The sequence below is a fragment of the Denticeps clupeoides genome, unplaced genomic scaffold (genome assembly GCF_900700375.1).
Source record: "Denticeps clupeoides unplaced genomic scaffold, fDenClu1.1, whole genome shotgun sequence".
Lineage (NCBI taxonomy): Eukaryota > Metazoa > Chordata > Actinopteri > Clupeiformes > Denticipitidae > Denticeps > Denticeps clupeoides.
Window position 1 is genome coordinate 246,781 of NW_021630090.1, and position 16,557 is coordinate 263,337.

Below are 16,557 nucleotides of genomic sequence, written 5' to 3' on the forward strand. Positions count from 1 at the left end.
AGGCATTCCCAGTCTGGTGTCTGGAATGGTTGTATATATGAGTTCCGGTTCTTGCCGCTTGCGGTAAATCCTTTTGTTTAGTGATTGTCAGAGTTCTTTAGAGCCCGGCGGTCACGACGGAACGTTCTTCCTCCGCCTGCCTTCCTAAAAAGGCCCGCGGCGGCCTCCGCAGGAACGTTCCGCAGACCCGGAGCTGGAGAACGTCCAGCCGTCCATTCGGCCACTGTGCTCCCGGGTAAGGAACCCTGCATGCAGAGGATCATGGGAGGTGCTACAGGGTCTGTCACTCGACGGGTCCCCCAGGCTGCTGCGAGAATCGCCATAGCAACCACAGCCAGGCGTGCGTGGTGGTAACGTAGTGGGTAAAACACTCGCCTATGAACCAGAAGACCCAGGTTCAAATCCCCCTTACTACCACCCTGAGCAGGACACTTGAGTGTCCCCAGGGGGACTGTCCCCGTCACTACTGACTGTAAGGCGCTCTGGATCAGGGCGTCTGGTAAATGCCAGAAAGTGCGAGGGTTTGGGGCCTGATGGGTAAAAACTTGTTCTCGGTTATGGCCTGATGGGTTTGCATGATTCATGCTCTGTGTGTGTGCGTGTGTGTGTTACAGCAGCAGTTGAAGAATCCGAGAGTGATATCTACATGCGGTTTATGAAATCCCACAAGTGCTACGACATCGTCCCCACCAGCTCCAAACTGGTGGTTTTCGACACCACGCTGCAGGTGACCGTCTCTCTCTCTCTCTCTCTCTCTCTCTCTCGCTTGCTCTCTCTCTCTTTCGCTCTCTCTCTCGCTCTCTCTCGCTCTCTCTCGCTCTCTCTCTCTCTCTCTGTCTCTCTCGCTCGCTCGCTCTCTCTTTCTCTCTGTCTCTCTCGCTCTCTCTTTCTCTCTGTCTCTCTCGCTCTCTCTCTCTTTCGCTCTCTCTCTCGCACTCTCTCACTCTCCCTCGCTCGCTCGCTCTCTCTCTCTCTCCCTCGCTCGCTCGCTCTCTCTTTCTCTCTCTCGCTCTCTCTCTCTCTCGGTGCGGTGTGAATATTTCATGACTCTTAAGATGAACTGTTTGCCGCTCGGAGGCCTGTGGCTGGACGGAGGTGCAGATTCGGTGTCCCGGACGACGGATCTCGGACCAGCAGGCTGGATGAATGGAACTCATGTGGGTTCTTCTTGAAGGGAACTATATTCATGTCGTGGAAAAGTCATGAATTTTTAAAGGCCCCGTTTCTGCCGTCAGTCCCATTAGCTGCGTCTCGCAGGCCGGCAGACGGTGTCTTTCTGTGTCTGAGTTGGCTTGCTGCTCCCTGAAGGTCCACCTGGATTAAAGGTCCCCTATTAGGAAAATGTGACTTTGTGAGATGATTGAACATTAATACGAGTTCCTCCAGCCTGTCTATGGTCCTGGAGGGGCTAGAAATGGTGGTCGGTGTAAAGAGTGTTTTGGTCGTGCTGGCAGCTCAGACGGTCGGATCTGGAATTTGTCCCCTCATGACGCCATAAGGGGAAAGGTTACCTCCCGTTTCGCATGCTTGTCCACCAGCTGTCATGGCTTCCAGACGTGTGAAGCACTGCAGTCGCTCGGTTATTGGATGTAAAAATGAGCACAAATGTATTTTATTTGTTCCTGAAGAACCAGCGGGTTCATTTTATAAAAAACATCGACATAACTTCCTGTCTTCACCAAACTTTGTGGTTGGTGGACAGTGTTGATGACATCATTTCAACTTCTATTGGCCGCTCTCCTCCTGGTCCCGCCTCTCTCCTCCTCATTAGCATTTAAAGCTCCAGACCGGGAAATCTCATTGTGAAAAGAGACTTCAGATACAGTATTAGGGGACACTGAGGCCGAGATAAATGTCAGGGGACCTTTAAATGATGCCTGTGGAGATGCCGCAGATCTTGGTTCTAGAGCAGCTCGGTTCTGGTTCTCCTTTGCTGCTGTAACGGAGAAACAAATAAAGTAGAACTGAAAATACCAGTTGGCATCTTGTCCCACACATGGGACGGTGTTGACACCAAAGCGGCACAGTCCCATTGGAGGACTTGGAGAGTGTGCGTGTGACAGACTGGGATGAAGGTACCACCACCTCCACCCATGTCCTCCACGCCTGTGCAGCAACTGCTGACTCGCCTTTGGGACGCGTCCCAGCTGGACGTACAGTCGCATCTAATACCACTGGGGACCGCACGTCCAGCTGGGACGCGTCCCAAATGTGCGTCAGCAGTAAAACACGTTCGCGGTGCCAACTTGGCAGACAAAGTTACTAAATTTGACCACCTGATAGACGTTCTTGGCAGGAGACAAGAGGAAACCATTAAAAAGGACCTTCTTGACTTTAATCCATGCAGAAGTGACAACACAACATGCAAATCCCAAGTGGTTTGAACGTGCTCCACCTCCACTGCCAACCTGACTCCATCTTCTGGTGTAGGACAGGTCCCAGTAGGAGCATCTCCAGTCCCACCTTGTAGAGGACCGAGCTTCTCACCATCTTAATTTGAGAACCTGGTCCTCATATTGATCTACATTTACAGTATCTGGCCGCCACTCTTACCAGGAGCTTTAAACGTCCATCTTGTTTGGTTCACGAGGACCTGATCTGTAGATACCAACCCGAGCGTTTTTTAAATATGGAAAATGTACGGAAGAGCTGTTTTACTCCAAATATTAGTTTTTTATCCAGCATTTGAGGATTTTTAGTGGCTCAGCTGTTGGAACATCTAGTGCAAGTTCATTCCACCAAGACAGAGAAGAGTCTAGATGAATGGTACCAGTGGAGCAATGCTGGAGGATTGGACAGATGGAGGTGAGATGAGGGATCTGAGGCAGGACAACTTGTTCTGTTGATAAAAGAAGTCAGGAATTTACAAGCACAGACATCTGCATTTCTATCACGTCCTCCATAATTCCCAGATCTTCACAATCAGAGAATATTGGCAGGAAGGTGGAGAACCTCTCAGATGTACACCATAAAGTTGGTTCTCCACATGTACCTTCAGGAACCTGTTGTTAAAAAAGTGGAGGCCTTCAATCAGAAGAAGAACGTTCCACAGTCTCTACTCGTCCCTGGTTTCAACCCTTGTTCTCCTTTGCAGGTGAAGAAGGCGTTTTTTGCTCTTGTTGCCAATGGCGTCCGCGCCGCACCCCTTTGGGAGACGAAGAAGCAGAGCTTTGTGGGTAAGTGTAGTAACCCTGTGAGTAACCATGGCAACCCTTTGTTCCAGCTGAATCACCGTGGTTCTGAGGACGGTGGTGCCAGACTTGAAGAGAGACGTTCCGTGGCCCGTTTCTCTGTGTGTGTGCGAGTGTGTGCGTGTATCTGGGTGTTTGTGTGGGCCTGTGTGTGTTTTTTTGCGCGTGTTTCTCTGTGTGTGTGTGTGTGTGTGTGTGTTGGAAGGTTAATCTGTGCCGCGGGGAAAGACTGTGGTCTGTTAGTGAGGACCCGAGGTGGGACGTCCTGCTGGGGATCAGCCCTGATCCACGCGCCAACACTTTCATCTAGAGTTACACAATCTTGGCATAAACACTGCCAGTGTCTGTGTGTCTCTGGTTGTGTATGTGTGTGTGTGTGTTTGGATGTTGAACAGAGTCCTTGGTGTTTGTAAGAAGGCTGTAGTTGCTTTAGTGTAACTGATAATCTGGGCTACTGAACAGAGTGTGTGTGTGTGTGTGTGTCTGGTCGTGTGTGTGTATGTGTGTGTGTGTCCACTTTATGGCTCACACTGACCCATTCTTCTTCAGTACTCTGTCAGAATGATATCCGTTACCATGGCGGCCAGATTTTGGCTGAAAATAGCAGAAAACTGGTGTGAGCTGCATCACCCCGCTGGCTGCTGGGTCCTAAAGCCGGGTCTCAACCATTCTCAGAGGGACCAGGTTGTGTGTGTGTGTGTGTGTGTGTGTGTGTGTGTGTGTGTTTGATTAAACCAGGGGAGACAGATATGGTCATGATCACGAATCCCGGTGAACACGTCATCCCTGGTGTCCCTGTCCTGTCACACACATGCAGACATCTGACTGCTGACACACGTGGGACGTTTGGTTCCATTCCTGGTTCCCTCACGTCCATCAGCCACGATCAGCTGGACGGATGACATAACCATCTGGAAACATCTTCACCTCGTCTACTGCGACAGAAGCTGATGATCATTTCCATCCTGCGATCCGTGGTCTAGACGTGACAGGTTCTGAATGTGTTCTGCTGAAGATACCTGCCTATTGGTTGGATTCTGGGTAATATTACTCTGAAGATGAATTATGCAGTAGGTGGTCAAGTTGTGGACATCAGGACTATTCTAGTGTGGTTCCTTCTCAGAAGCCCAGTAGATGTCTGTGTTGTGCCAGTAGATGTGGGTTGTGTGCATCCAGGGAGGAAGGAATCTGGAGCATTTGGAGCAGAACTCAAGGTGTGAGAAGATGGGTCCTCTGGCAGAGGACCCAGGCTTTTGAGGGTCACATCACTGATGGTGACTGAGATCAGGTCTGGAGGTCAGCAGGCCAAATGAGGATGGTGAGGTCAGAGCACCTTCACCTTCCTCGTCTTCAGCCTGTTTAATCTCCTGTTGTGTGTGTATCTGTGAAGGTTCTCGGTCATCCAGGTCATGGTTCTCGAAGAAGGTTATTTCAGCGGCAACTGGACGTGTTACACAACAAGGATCCATAATGACTTTATTCAGGCCACATATTTACTGTAACTGTGTCACGCAGTAGGTCTGCAAGTAGGGACAAGGAGTGAGAGAGAGAGAGAGAGAGAGAGAGAGAGAGACCCTGGCTGGGATTTTAATTAAAATATCTCTGCACCCAACTGGGTGAATCCAGCTGTACACACACACACACACACACACACACACACACACACACACAGTACAGCACAGTAATCATCTCCTGTATCCTCCATCACCCCAGATTGACCTGATCACCTCCCTCACCTTCTACTGATGCACACACTGATTGTGTGTGCGCGTGTGTGGGCGTGTGTGTGTGTGCGTGCGTGTGCATGTGTGTGTGCGTGTGTGTGCGTGTTATGACTATTTCTTTACGGCTGAACATGCTTAACTGGTCTTCTTCTCCTGCCATGACAGGGATGCTGACCATCACAGACTTCATCAACATCCTGCACAGATACTACAAGTCCCCGATGGTGGGTGGCCTGCGTTCATCTGAAATATGACATTCCATATTAACATTTCAGGGTTCACTAAAAGCAGATGTAGACCACCACATTTGCTGTGACTTCCCGGACCGAGATTTTTGCCGTGATTTACAAGATTTTTGCAGTGACTTCCGAGATTTTTGCCGAGATTTACAAGATTTTTGCCGTGATTTCCGAGATTTTTGCTGTGATTTTTGCCGTGACTTCCGAGATTTTTGCCGTGACTTCCGAGATTTTTGCCGTGATTTACAAGATTTTTGCAGTGACTTCCGAGATTTTTGCCGAGATTTACAAGATTTTTGCCGTGATTTCCGAGATTTTTGCTGTGATTTTTGCCGTGACTTCCGAGATTTTTGCCGTGACTTCCGAGATTTTTGCAGTGACTTCCGAGATTTTTGCAGTGACTTCCGAGATTTTTGCAGAGATTTACAAGATTTTTGCAGTGACTTCTGAGATTTTTGGCAGCCCGTCTCATTTTCAATCAGCCAAAATACACCCATGTTACACCTCTTCTTACCTCCCTCCACTGGCTCCCGGTAGCTGCTCGCATTGAGTTCAAATCCTTGATGCTGCCTACAGGGCTGTAAATGGAACTGCGCCCTCCTACATCAACACACTACTACCTAGATACACTCCTGCACAGAAGCTACAATACTACCTCCTACATCAACACAATACTACCTAGATACACTCCTGCACGCTCTCTCAGATCGGCAAACGAAAGGAGACTAAAATTCCTTCTTCACGGGGTCTCCGATTCCAATCATGTCTGTTCTCCGTTGTTGTCCCTGGCTGGTGGAACAACCTACCCTCCTCCACACGACTAGCCGAGACTATCACCATTTTTAAGAAGAAGGTGAAAACCCTCTTATTCCAAAAATATTACAGACAAATTTAACACATACACATGCATACACATTGAACAAACAAATACAAAATGTATAAATACATTATAATTTTTCTTAGTCTAGCACCCAACACTCTCCGAGCATGCTCTTCAATGACAAGTCTAAGCCTTATCAGGGCTCTTAGTTTGTATACTCGATATTCTATAGAAATCGAACGAGAATTGCTGGTGTCTTCCCATTGTAAGTCCCTTTGGATAAAAGCGTCTACCAAATAAAGTAAAGTAAAGTAAATTTTTGCCGTGATTTTCCAAGATTTTTGCAGTGACTTCCGAGATTTTTGCCGAGATTTACAAGATTTTTGCAGTGACTTCCGAGATTATTGCCGTGATTTTACAAGATTTTTGCAGTGACTTCCGAGATTTTTGCCGAGATTTACAAGATTTATGCAGTGACTTCCGAGATTTTTGCCGTGATTTTACAAGATATTTGCAGTGACTTCCGAGATTTTTGCCGTGATTTTACAAGATTTTTGCAGTGACTTCCGAGATTTTTGCCGAGATTTACAAGATTTTTTCAGTGACTTCCGAGATTATTGCCGTGATTTTACAAGATTTTTGCAGTGACTTCTGAGATTTTTGCAGAGATTTACAAGATTTTTGCAGTGACTTCCGAGATTTTTGCTGTGATTTTACAAGATTTTTGCAGTGACTTCCAATATTTTTGCCGTGATTTTACAAGATTTTTGCAGTGACTTCCGAGATTTTTGCCGAGATTTACAAGATTTTTGCCGTGACTTCCGAGATTTTTGCCGTGACTTCCGAGATTTTTGCCGTGACTTCCGAGATTTTTGCCGTGATTTACAAGATTTTTGCCGTGACTTCCGAGATTTTTGCCGTGACTTTCGAGATTTTTGCTGTGATTTAGGAGATTTTTGCCGTGATTTTTGCTGTGATTTAGGAGATTTTTGCCGTGACTTCTGATATTTTTGTCATTATTTCCCGGAGCTATTTTGAAAGTCCCAGAGCAATTTTGCCATGAAATTAGTTCTATTATTTTTTTTCCAGGTTCAAATCTATGAGCTGGAGGAACACAAGATCGAGACGTGGCGAGGTACGGAAAATAAATACACAATTTCAATTAGAGCACATGCCATGGGTGCCATGATGTGTTCGTGCTCCCCTCCCGTTTACAGAGCTCTATCTGCAGGAAACGTTTAAGCCTTTAGTGAACATCTCACCTGATGCAAGGTAAATGCGCTTTGTAGTAAAGATTGAAGATATTTTTTCTCCTGACATGCAGTTTTAACCAAGTTCTCCCTTCATTCTCCATATCGTGCAGCATATTTGATGCCGTTTACTCGCTGATCAAAAACAAGATCCACCGGCTGCCCGTCATCGACCCAGTCAGTGGGAACGCACTTTACATTCTCACGCACAAGAGGATCCTCAAGTTCCTCCAGCTCTTCGTAAGTTGCACCTTTCCATATTTTGCCTCAATGTGATCCTCGTGGTGGAGATGCTCTCCTGGCTTGACTCAACAAAACTATCCTGAGATGCAGAGATGATGCAGAGATGATGTGAGGATTTTTTTCTTCATTTAAGCCCGGCGAGCATCTTCTGTGCTAGAAGGATCTCCAGCTAGATGTTCCTTCAGCTTTCTATTCTCTGTGTGAAACTCTGCTCCCTAGCTCTGCCCCAACGTTTCTGCAGAAATGCACAACCGCCTGAATATTTAAGTGAAAGAAAAGTGAAAGTGAAATGGTTGTCATTGTGAGACACAGCAGGGCAGCACACGGTGAAATGTGTCCTCTGTATTTAACCCGTCACCCTTGGTGAGCAGTGGGCACCATGACAGGGAGCAGCGTGTGGGGACGGGACCTTCATCAAGGGGACCTCAGTGGCACCTTGGTGGATCAGGATTCGAACCGGCAACCTTCAGATTATGAATCCACCAGCACTAGGCCACCACTGGCCACCATTTAAAAAAAAAAAAAAAAACAGGAGATATGAGGGTCAGACTGCAGATTGTGTGTGACGGATGATAAATAGTATTAATATGATTAATCTGATCATGGCTGTGAATTGATAAGTCTTGAAAAAGATGATTGATTGTCGCTGATGTCATGGAGTGTGGAGTGTATGAAGACCGGTGGTAGTGGCCTGGTGGGTAACACACTCGCCTATGAACCAGACGTCCCAGGTTCAAACCCCACTTACTACCTTTGTGTCCCTGAGCAAGACACTTAACCCTAAGTTGCTCTAGGGGGGGACTGTCCCTGTAACTACTGATTGAAAGTCGCTCTGGATAAGGGCGTCTGGTAAATGCTGTAAATGTAAGATTGTCTAGTGCCGCCCCCTCCTGGTAGGGAAGTTGCAGCTGCCCTGTAAAAAGTCTCTCATGCTGTGTGTGTGTGTGTGTGTGTGTGTGTGTGTGTCAGGTGTGTGAAATGCCAAAACCTGCCTTCATGAAGCAGACACTGGAGGAACTGGGCGTCGGCACCTACAGCAACATCGCCTTTATCCACCCAGACACGCCCATCATCAAAGCTCTCTGCATTTTTGTGGAGCGCAGGGTCTCTGCGCTGCCTGTGGTGGACGAGTCAGGTGCGCTAGAGGGGTCAAAGGCCATACCCAGCATGCACTAGAGAATGAATCTGATGTCAGGTTTCTCACCCACAGGAAAGGTCGTGGATATTTATTCCAAGTTCGATGTCATAGTGAGTACAAACTTATTCTCTTCTGATCTGATCTCATGACAGCCGGCCTGTGAAAAGTAAGTGTGTGTGTGTGTGTGTGTGTGTAGAACCTTGCTGCTGAGAAGACCTATAATAACCTGGACATCAGCGTGACTCAGGCTCTGCAGCATCGCTCACAGTACTTTGAGGGAGTGATGAAGTGCAACCGTCTGGAGACCCTGGAGACCATCGTGGACAGGATCGTCAAAGCTGAGGTTCTTACACCCACACACACACTGGGACAACAGAAAATGTCTGTTCCTCATTTCATGATTGTCCCTGCAGGTTCACCGGCTGGTGGTGGTGGATGAGAACGCCAGCATCGTGGGCATCGTCTCGCTGTCGGACATTCTGCAGGCTCTGGTTCTGACCCCTGCAGGTATAAACGCCCAAATGTCATAACCCCCTCCCCTCCCCACCCCGGACCCGCCAGCCCACCCCGCCCTCACGGGGTCTCCTCAGGTACGGACCGCCCGGGGCCGGAGACTGTTCGCGGTGTGAGGCTCCGCCCACTTAGGCACTAACACTGAGACGGGTTTGGGTTTGGCCGCATGTCCAGGTCGTGGTGTTGGACTTGAGTGTCCCCACTCTTCAGTATCACTGCTCACCTTTCACACCCTACATCCACCACAGCATGGGGGCGGGGCTTCTCATATCAGAAATCTCCATCGTTGATGCTTAAAAAATGTCCATAAAATAAATACTAAACCAGCTCCTCCTGTATTCTGCATGCTGCTCTCTGACTTGTGTGTGTGTGTGTGTGTGTGTGTGTGTGTGCGTGCGTGGCTCCGCCCACATTCAGGGTTTTACATCAGTGGGATTTATAACAGATTAATGAAGTGGTGTTTTTGTCCCTCGGCAGGTCTGGAGCGTAAGGGAAGCTCGGCGGAGTGAGGGTCTGTGTAGTGCCACCTGCTGAGCTGTGCCACGCTGCCGAGGCGGGCACTGCCTGGGCCGCGGGGGGGGGCGGGGGGGGGGGCGGCGCCACCGAGATGGGCAGCGGAGAGGAAGGGGCGTGGTGTGGGCGTGGCATCCCTGGTTTTTATTTCGTACCTCTATTAACACACACGTGTGCATGATACCGGAACCCTACAGCTTTTGACCGGCGTGGCGGCGCCGAACCTGAGGGCCGCGTGGTCCTGGTGCCTTTTCTCCACCCGCGGTGAGACCGAGAGGGAAGAATGAAGAAAAACCAAAATCATCTTCACATCTGTGTGTCTTTCTTTCTTTCTATAAAACCTCGAGGATTTTTATTTTCTCGGCCAAATTGTGCTGTAATCAGATGTATTTATTGCTGCTGAGGAGCAGAATTATTATTATTATTATTATTATTATTATTATTATTATTACTACTACGCCTCTCTCTCCAGTGCACTGCAGGTCGAGCGAGTGACTGGACGTGCCACATGTAGAGATGCTCGGCTTCGGTTCTTCTGTGTGAACGATGATCATAACGATTCGATACGATTATTATTAATATGATTCTTTTGTCCGCCTTTTTATTGTGAGAAGTGTCAGTACTGTCCCTCTGCTGGGGGAGGGCCTTTTTTTTTCCTTGGTTGAAAATCACTGGCATGAGGAAGACTCATTCAGCATTTCTTTTTTATTTTATTTTGCAAAATTAATAAACCATACTACTGAATCTCCTGGCGGTCCTGATCTATGTGTCTTCTTTTTTTATTACTTATCACTGCCTGTCATCCACACAGCAGCCATCCACTTCCAGCAGTCACCAGACACCCTTGCGTGCTAGTGACAGGGACAGTCCCCCTGGAGACGCTCAGGGACACCATGGTGGGGTTTGAACCCGGGTCTTCACCTGAATGACGGGGTGTACAGGGTTACTCTGTAGTTGGTGGCGGTTTGCTGCCCTCTGCTGATGACCACGTCCTTTGTAGATCATTAACCAGAGCGAAGGTCACGCTGGAACCTGGAAAGAGGAGAACTTCGTAATGAAAGTAAGCGGTAGCCTAGCGGGTAAAACACTCACCTATGAACCAGAAGACCCAGGTTCAAACCCCACTTACTACTCCCCGAGCAGGACACTTAACCCTGAGTGTCCCTGTAACTACTGTAAGACGCTCTGGATAAGGACGTCTGGTAAATGCTGGAACTGTAAACGGCGACGAACAGCTGGAGTCGGGTGCAGAAGAAGATCCGGAGAGTCGAGCCACTGCGCCCTTGCCAAGACCTTCAGACTCGCGGGACAGGAACGGAACCCGAACCCCGACCCGGTCCCGAGTGGCGCGCCGAGATCACAATTATGAATCGAATTAAAAACACACGACATATTTTAAGGCGCTTCAGCGCGCCGGGAACCGATTCAGTGAACAACTCATTCAGTGAACGAGTGCTCATAGGCGCGCACTATAAATACGGAACGAACAAAGTTTAAAACTTGAGGTCAAAGTCAGTGGTCAGTACCGACTAATATTAACCCTAACACGATTAACTTAAAATGATTCGACTAATTATTAACAATCGACAGCGGTTCGGGAACCAAATCAGCCAAGAATCTCATTTCCAGCATTTACCAGACGCCCTTATCCAGAGTGACTTACAACCAGTAGTTACAGGGACAGTCCCCCCCTGGAGACACTCAGGGTTAAGTGTCCTGCTCAGGGACACGATGGTAGTAAGTGGGATTTGAACCTGGGTCTTCTGGTTCATAGGCGAGTGTGTTACCCCACTAGGCCACTACCACCCACTCTCACGTTACATTCAATCGACTACTTCATTTGATGAGTTCGATTATTGTAAAACTGCTTAAAACTACTGATCGCAGTGATTTGGACTTTGCGAGTGAGCCGAGTGAAAAGATCCGACTCCCCGAAACGGCACCCGACTCTCCCATGAACCGCGCGCGCCTTTACGCATTTCCATCATCCGCCTCGAACCGCGCACGTAGGCAGACCGAGAGCGACCGCGGCGCGCAACAAGGTAAAAGCGGCCCACAAACCAGCGCAGCACCGCGGGGATTATTATTTTAACCATTATTAACCATTATTAACCATAAAATTCGGCCCGCGAGCTTTTATCTGCGTCTGAGACCACAGGGGCCACTAACATGGCGCTAGAAGGTTCTAGACTAAAGGTGGCTCTGTTACAGGTGGTGCATTTGTAACTTAGTTCATGATACAAATTGCATATGAAACTTCGTCCCTGGAGAGTCCTGGTCCAAGTCACGAGCCGCAGTTCTGCAGCTGCGCAACACCTTGTAGATCCGTGCGCGTCCCCGCGGATCTATACATCAGGTCTGTTTAAACCCGTGCGCGTCCCCGCGGATCTATACATCTGGTCTGGGTAATCCCGTGCGCGCCCCCGCGGATCTATACATCTGGTCTGGGTAATCCCGTGCGCGCCCCCGCGGATCTATACATTAGGTCTGTTTAAACCCGTGCGCGCCCCCGCGGATCTATACATTAGGTCTGTTTAAACCCGTGCGCGTCCCCGCGGATCTATACATCAGGTCTGGTTAAACCCGTGCGCGTCCCCGCGGATCTTTACATCTGGTCTGGGTAATCCCGTGCGCGCCCCCGCGGATCTATACATTAGGTCTGTTTAAACCCGTGCGCGTCCCCGCGGATCTATACATTAGGTCTGTTTAAACCCGTGCGCGTCCCCGCGGATCTATACATCAGGTCTGGTTAAACCCGTGCGCGTCCCCGCGGATCTTTACATCAGGTCTGTTTAAACCCGTGCGCGCCCCCGCGGATCTATACATTAGGTCTGTTTAAACCCGTGCGCGCCCCCGCGGATCTATACATCAACTCTGGTTAAAACCCTGCGCGTCCCCGCGGAACTATACATCAAGTCTGGTTAAACCCGTGCGCGTCCCCGCGGATCTTTACATCAAGTCTGGTTAAACCCGTGCGCGTCCCCGCGGATCTTTACATCAAGTCTGGGTAAACCCGTGCGCGCCCCCGCGATCTCGGTAAACCCGTGCGCGCCCCCGCTTTATTTCCGTGTCATTGTCGCGTCCTGATCAGAACGCGCCGCGGTAAATTTGGAACCTGCGTGATACGTGACAGCGCGCACGTCGCCAGCAGTGTCCCGGATGAACTTGTGCGCGACACCTGCTCTGACAGGCGCCACTTCTCATTGGCCGGCGTCCCTGGGCGGGGTGTTGCCATGGTGACGCAGCCCCCAGTGATGCTGAATCAACGCGCACGTGCGGTAAAATACGGAAGGAGAGCGAACGTGGTGACATCTCAGTGTGGTGACATCTCAGTGTGGTGACATCTCAGTATAATCTTGGTCGGGGTTTCATTTGAATTTGTAATTATTAAGTTTAGTCTTAGTCTGAAACGATTGTTCTGGGACTAACCCTGATCCGTAATGTTCATGCGTCATGGCCGCGTGACCAGGTTCTACCCTCCGCTTTTGGCTGCAGATGCTGATGTCCCGTGCTTTGATTCGGGGGCTGCAGTCCAGCGTCTGGAGACGCGTGTCCACGTCAGGCGTCCTGCAGGCCACACAGAAACATGGTGAGGAACCCTCCTGGACTTTTAACTTCTGACTGCACAGTCGGGACTGGTGGACTAGAATTACTGGTCCATCATAATTCAGGATGGAATTGAAGTTCTCCAGACCGCTATCAGCAGGAGGTAGAAACGTCCATTTTTTATTAGAACTCATTCATTGTGTTCCGATGTGCAGATGTGGACGTGTTGGACTGCAGCGTTCCTCAGTACAACAACCGGCTGGACACTCCACTGCCTGACGTTCCTTTCGTGAGGAACCTGGGAGCAGACCAGAAGAAGCTGAAGGAGAAGGAGAAGGGGGCATGGACCAGCCTCTCCAAGGAGGAGAAGTTAGCATGTAAAGGAGAACGTTTCATCACTCCACTGCGAGATTTGCAGGGTTCTAGATCAGCTCAGACAGCAGGTGGAGGTCAGGGTGTTTGTCCAAGTTTGTCCAGCAGGTGGCACACCCACACACACCAGGATGCCACCAAATATTTGGAGAGGGTAGAGTTAAATATTTTAGAAGCGTGTCATGGTTCTCAGGAGAACGAAGCAAAATTCTCATTAAAAACCAGTCAAGATGAGGAGATCCATGGGAACCGCAGAGCAGCGTTCTCCTGTCCAGAAAGAAGTTCATTAAGAACCAAAAAAGCTGTAGCGGCGGAACCCAGCAGGGGGCAGTAAAGCTCCGTACTCAGAACGAAGTGGAATCGGTGGTTATGGATGCTGGTGTATTGATAGTGATGATGATGGTGATGTTGTTGATGATGATGGTGATTTTGAAGTTGATGGTGATTATGGTGATGATGATGATAGTAATGATGTGATTTTGATGATGTTGATGATGGTGATTATGGTGATGATAATAGTGATGATTGTGGTGATGATGGTGGTGGTGGTGATTGTGATGATGGTGATGATGATGGTGATTTTGAAGTTGATGGTGACGATGATGGTGATGATGGTGATTGTGATGATGATGTTGGTGATGTTGGTGATTTTGAAGTTGATGGTGACGATGATGGTGATTGTGATGACGATGATGATGTTGGTGATGGTGATTTTGAAGTTGATGATGATGATTATGGTGATGATAATGTTGATGATGATGATGGTGATGTTGATGATGGTGATTTTGAAGTTGATGGTGACGATGATGGTGATTGTGATGACGATGATGATGTTGGTGATGGTGATTTTGAAGTTGATGATGATGATTATGGTGATGATAATGTTGATGATGATGATGGTGATGTTGATGATGGTGATTTTGAAGTTGATGGTGACGATGATGATGATGATGTATTTGTCTCTGCTTGGTCCTCAGTGTACCGCCTGTCGTTCGAGCTGACCTACCCCGAGATGAAGAGGGGCTCGGGCGAGTGGAAGACGGTGCTGGGCGGGATCTTCTTCTTCCTGGGCTTCACCGGCCTGCTGGTGTGGTGGCAGCGTTTCTCCGGTCAGTTGGGGTTGTCGCTGTCATCGGGCGTGTCGCGCAGCGCCGTGTTCCGTCACCGGGATGTCAGCCGCAGGACAGCTGCAGAATAATCCGGAATAATTGGCCCGTTCTGTGAAGACAGAGAATGGGGAACTAGGTGCTCATCCTCTAGCTGGAGGTTCCTGGTGGACACACCCGTTCTCCACTGAATACTGAGCAGCCTGTGTGTGTGTGTGTGTGTGTGTTGTACACCCTGCTGTTCAGCTCGATATTTCTGCTGTCTGTCTCTCGGTGTGTGTGTCTCTTGTCTTCTCTCCTGGAGACCTTCAGACAGGAGGAAGTGGTGCTCGTTACGTCCTGCTCTGGGACATTGTGATTTTAATGAACAATAAGGAACAGATTAAATCACTTAATCTATAGATTTAATTGATAGACTAAGTCCAGCGTAGACGTCCTACTCACACCCAGAAGCTGGATCTTCTCCCTGTCTGGTGGACGGATGGTGTGCAGATGGTTCTGTTTATGTTGGCATCGTGGACGGCTGCGGGCGGAGCACGGGGCGGCGCTGGTGTAAAAGTCGGGTGGGCGCAGGTTTCACCATCCAGCCCCAGAACCGCACGATAGGGTCAGAAATGATTAAAATGATGAGATCTGGTTATGACCTGTGACTGTCCTCTCCCCGCAGTGTTCGGCGACGTCCCCCACACCCTGTCGCCCGAGTGGGTGGAGCAGCAGACCCAGCGCATGCTGGACATGCGGGTGAACCCCGTCCACGGCTTCTCCACCAAGTGGGACTACGAGAAGAAGCAGTGGAAGTAGCGCGTCACAGAGAACGTTGAAACGCTGTAGAGCCTTACAATAAAAACCTCGATACAGATCCGCCCGCGTGGTGGCTTCATTTCTGTAGGGTGCTAGTAGCCTAGCAGGTAACACACTCACCTGTAAACCAGAAGACCCAGGTTCAAACCCCACTTACTACCATCGTGTCCCTGAGCAAGACACTTAACCCTGAGTGTCTCCAGGGGGGGACTGTCCCTGTAACTACTGACTGTAGGGCGATCCGGTGGGTAAAATTACAAGAACAAAAATTCCCAGGTTCAGACCCGTCATACTACCATCGTGTCCGTGAGCAGGACATGTAACCCTGAGTGTCCCCAGGGGGGGGACTGTCCTTGTAACTACTGACTGTAAGTCACTCTGGTGGGTAAAATTACGAGACCAGAAAGTCCCAAGTTCAAACCCCAGTTACTACCATCGTGTCCCAGGGCAGGACATGTAACCCTGAGTGTCCCCAGGGGGGGGGACTGTCCCTGTAACTACTGACTGTAAGTCACTCTGGTGGGTAAAATTACGAGACCAGAAAGTCCCAAGTTCAAACCCCAGTTACTACCATCGTGTCCCAGGGCAGGACATGTAACCCTGAGTGTCCCCAGGGGGGGGGACTGTCCCTGTAACTACTGACTGTAAGTCACTCTGGTGGGTAAAATTACGAGACCAGAAAGTCCCAAGTTCAAACCCCAGTTACTACCATCGTGTCCCAGGGCAGGACATGTAACCCTGAGTGTCTCCAGGGGGGGACTGTCCCTGTGTCTACTGATTGTACGGCGATCCAGTGGGTAAAATTACAAGAACAAAAATTCCCAGGTTCAGACCCGTCATACTACCATCGTGTCCGTGAGCAGGACATGTAACCCTGAGTGTCCCCAGGGGGGGACTGTCCCTGTAACTGAGTGTAAGTAAAATTACGAGACCAGACAGTCCACTTAATACCACCGTGTCTCTGAGCAGGACAGGGGACTCTGGATAAGGGCGTCTGGTAAACGCTGTAAATATGTAGTCCTGCGCATGAAGAAACATCTCGGGATCTTCTGCTGGCTTGCTGTCTGGGACCTGAAATGAACATTTTTGATCAGGAGGACG

At 49.3% G+C, this 16,557-nt stretch overlaps 2 protein-coding genes across 7 annotated transcripts in view; both read left to right on the top strand.

Moving 5' to 3' along the window:
• Positions 1–10,380, top strand: part of LOC114783290 (5'-AMP-activated protein kinase subunit gamma-1-like) — a 29,840-nt gene extending 19,460 nt beyond the window's left edge. For 2 of the 6 annotated variants that reach the window (XM_028968708.1, XM_028968710.1), the window contains 11 exons: positions 615–727; positions 3,095–3,176; positions 5,081–5,139; positions 7,064–7,109; positions 7,192–7,246; positions 7,338–7,464; positions 8,437–8,602; positions 8,678–8,715; positions 8,802–8,948; positions 9,019–9,112; positions 9,596–10,380. In XM_028968708.1, the coding sequence (XP_028824541.1) occupies positions 615–727; positions 3,095–3,176; positions 5,081–5,139; positions 7,064–7,109; positions 7,192–7,246; positions 7,338–7,464; positions 8,437–8,602; positions 8,678–8,715; positions 8,802–8,948; positions 9,019–9,112; positions 9,596–9,627 (959 nt within the window). In that variant the 3' untranslated portion in view covers positions 9,628–10,380. Of the gene's footprint in view, positions 1–614; positions 728–3,094; positions 3,177–5,080; positions 5,140–7,063; positions 7,110–7,191; positions 7,247–7,337; positions 7,465–8,436; positions 8,603–8,677; positions 8,716–8,801; positions 8,949–9,018; positions 9,196–9,595 lie in introns of all 6 variants that reach the window. The other 4 variants (XM_028968709.1, XM_028968711.1, XR_003748466.1 and 1 more) reach the window with 3 other exon arrangements.
• Positions 10,381–11,573: 1,193 nt separating this feature from the next.
• LOC114783292 (cytochrome c oxidase subunit 4 isoform 1, mitochondrial-like) lies at positions 11,574–15,516 on the top strand. Its single transcript, XM_028968713.1, has 5 exons — positions 11,574–11,673; positions 13,127–13,220; positions 13,393–13,554; positions 14,527–14,658; positions 15,323–15,516. Exons 2-5 carry the CDS (start codon positions 13,127–13,129, stop codon positions 15,454–15,456), a joined length of 522 nt encoding a protein of 173 aa, XP_028824546.1. The 5' UTR covers positions 11,574–11,673; the 3' UTR covers positions 15,457–15,516.
• The last annotated feature ends 1,041 nt before the right edge of the window (positions 15,517–16,557 follow it).

Bases quoted from the DNA above. Each gene is read 5' to 3' on its own strand.
- LOC114783292 (XM_028968713.1), top strand. From the start codon at position 13,127: ATGCTGATGTCCCGTGCTTTGATTCGGGGGCTGCAGTCCAGCGTCTGG. The intron at 13,221-13,392 runs GTGAGGAACCCT...TCCGATGTGCAG, and splicing joins GCAGGCCACACAGAAACATG to ATGTGGACGTGTTGGACTGC. The intron at 13,555-14,526 runs GTAAAGGAGAAC...CTTGGTCCTCAG, and splicing joins CAAGGAGGAGAAGTTAGCAT to TGTACCGCCTGTCGTTCGAG.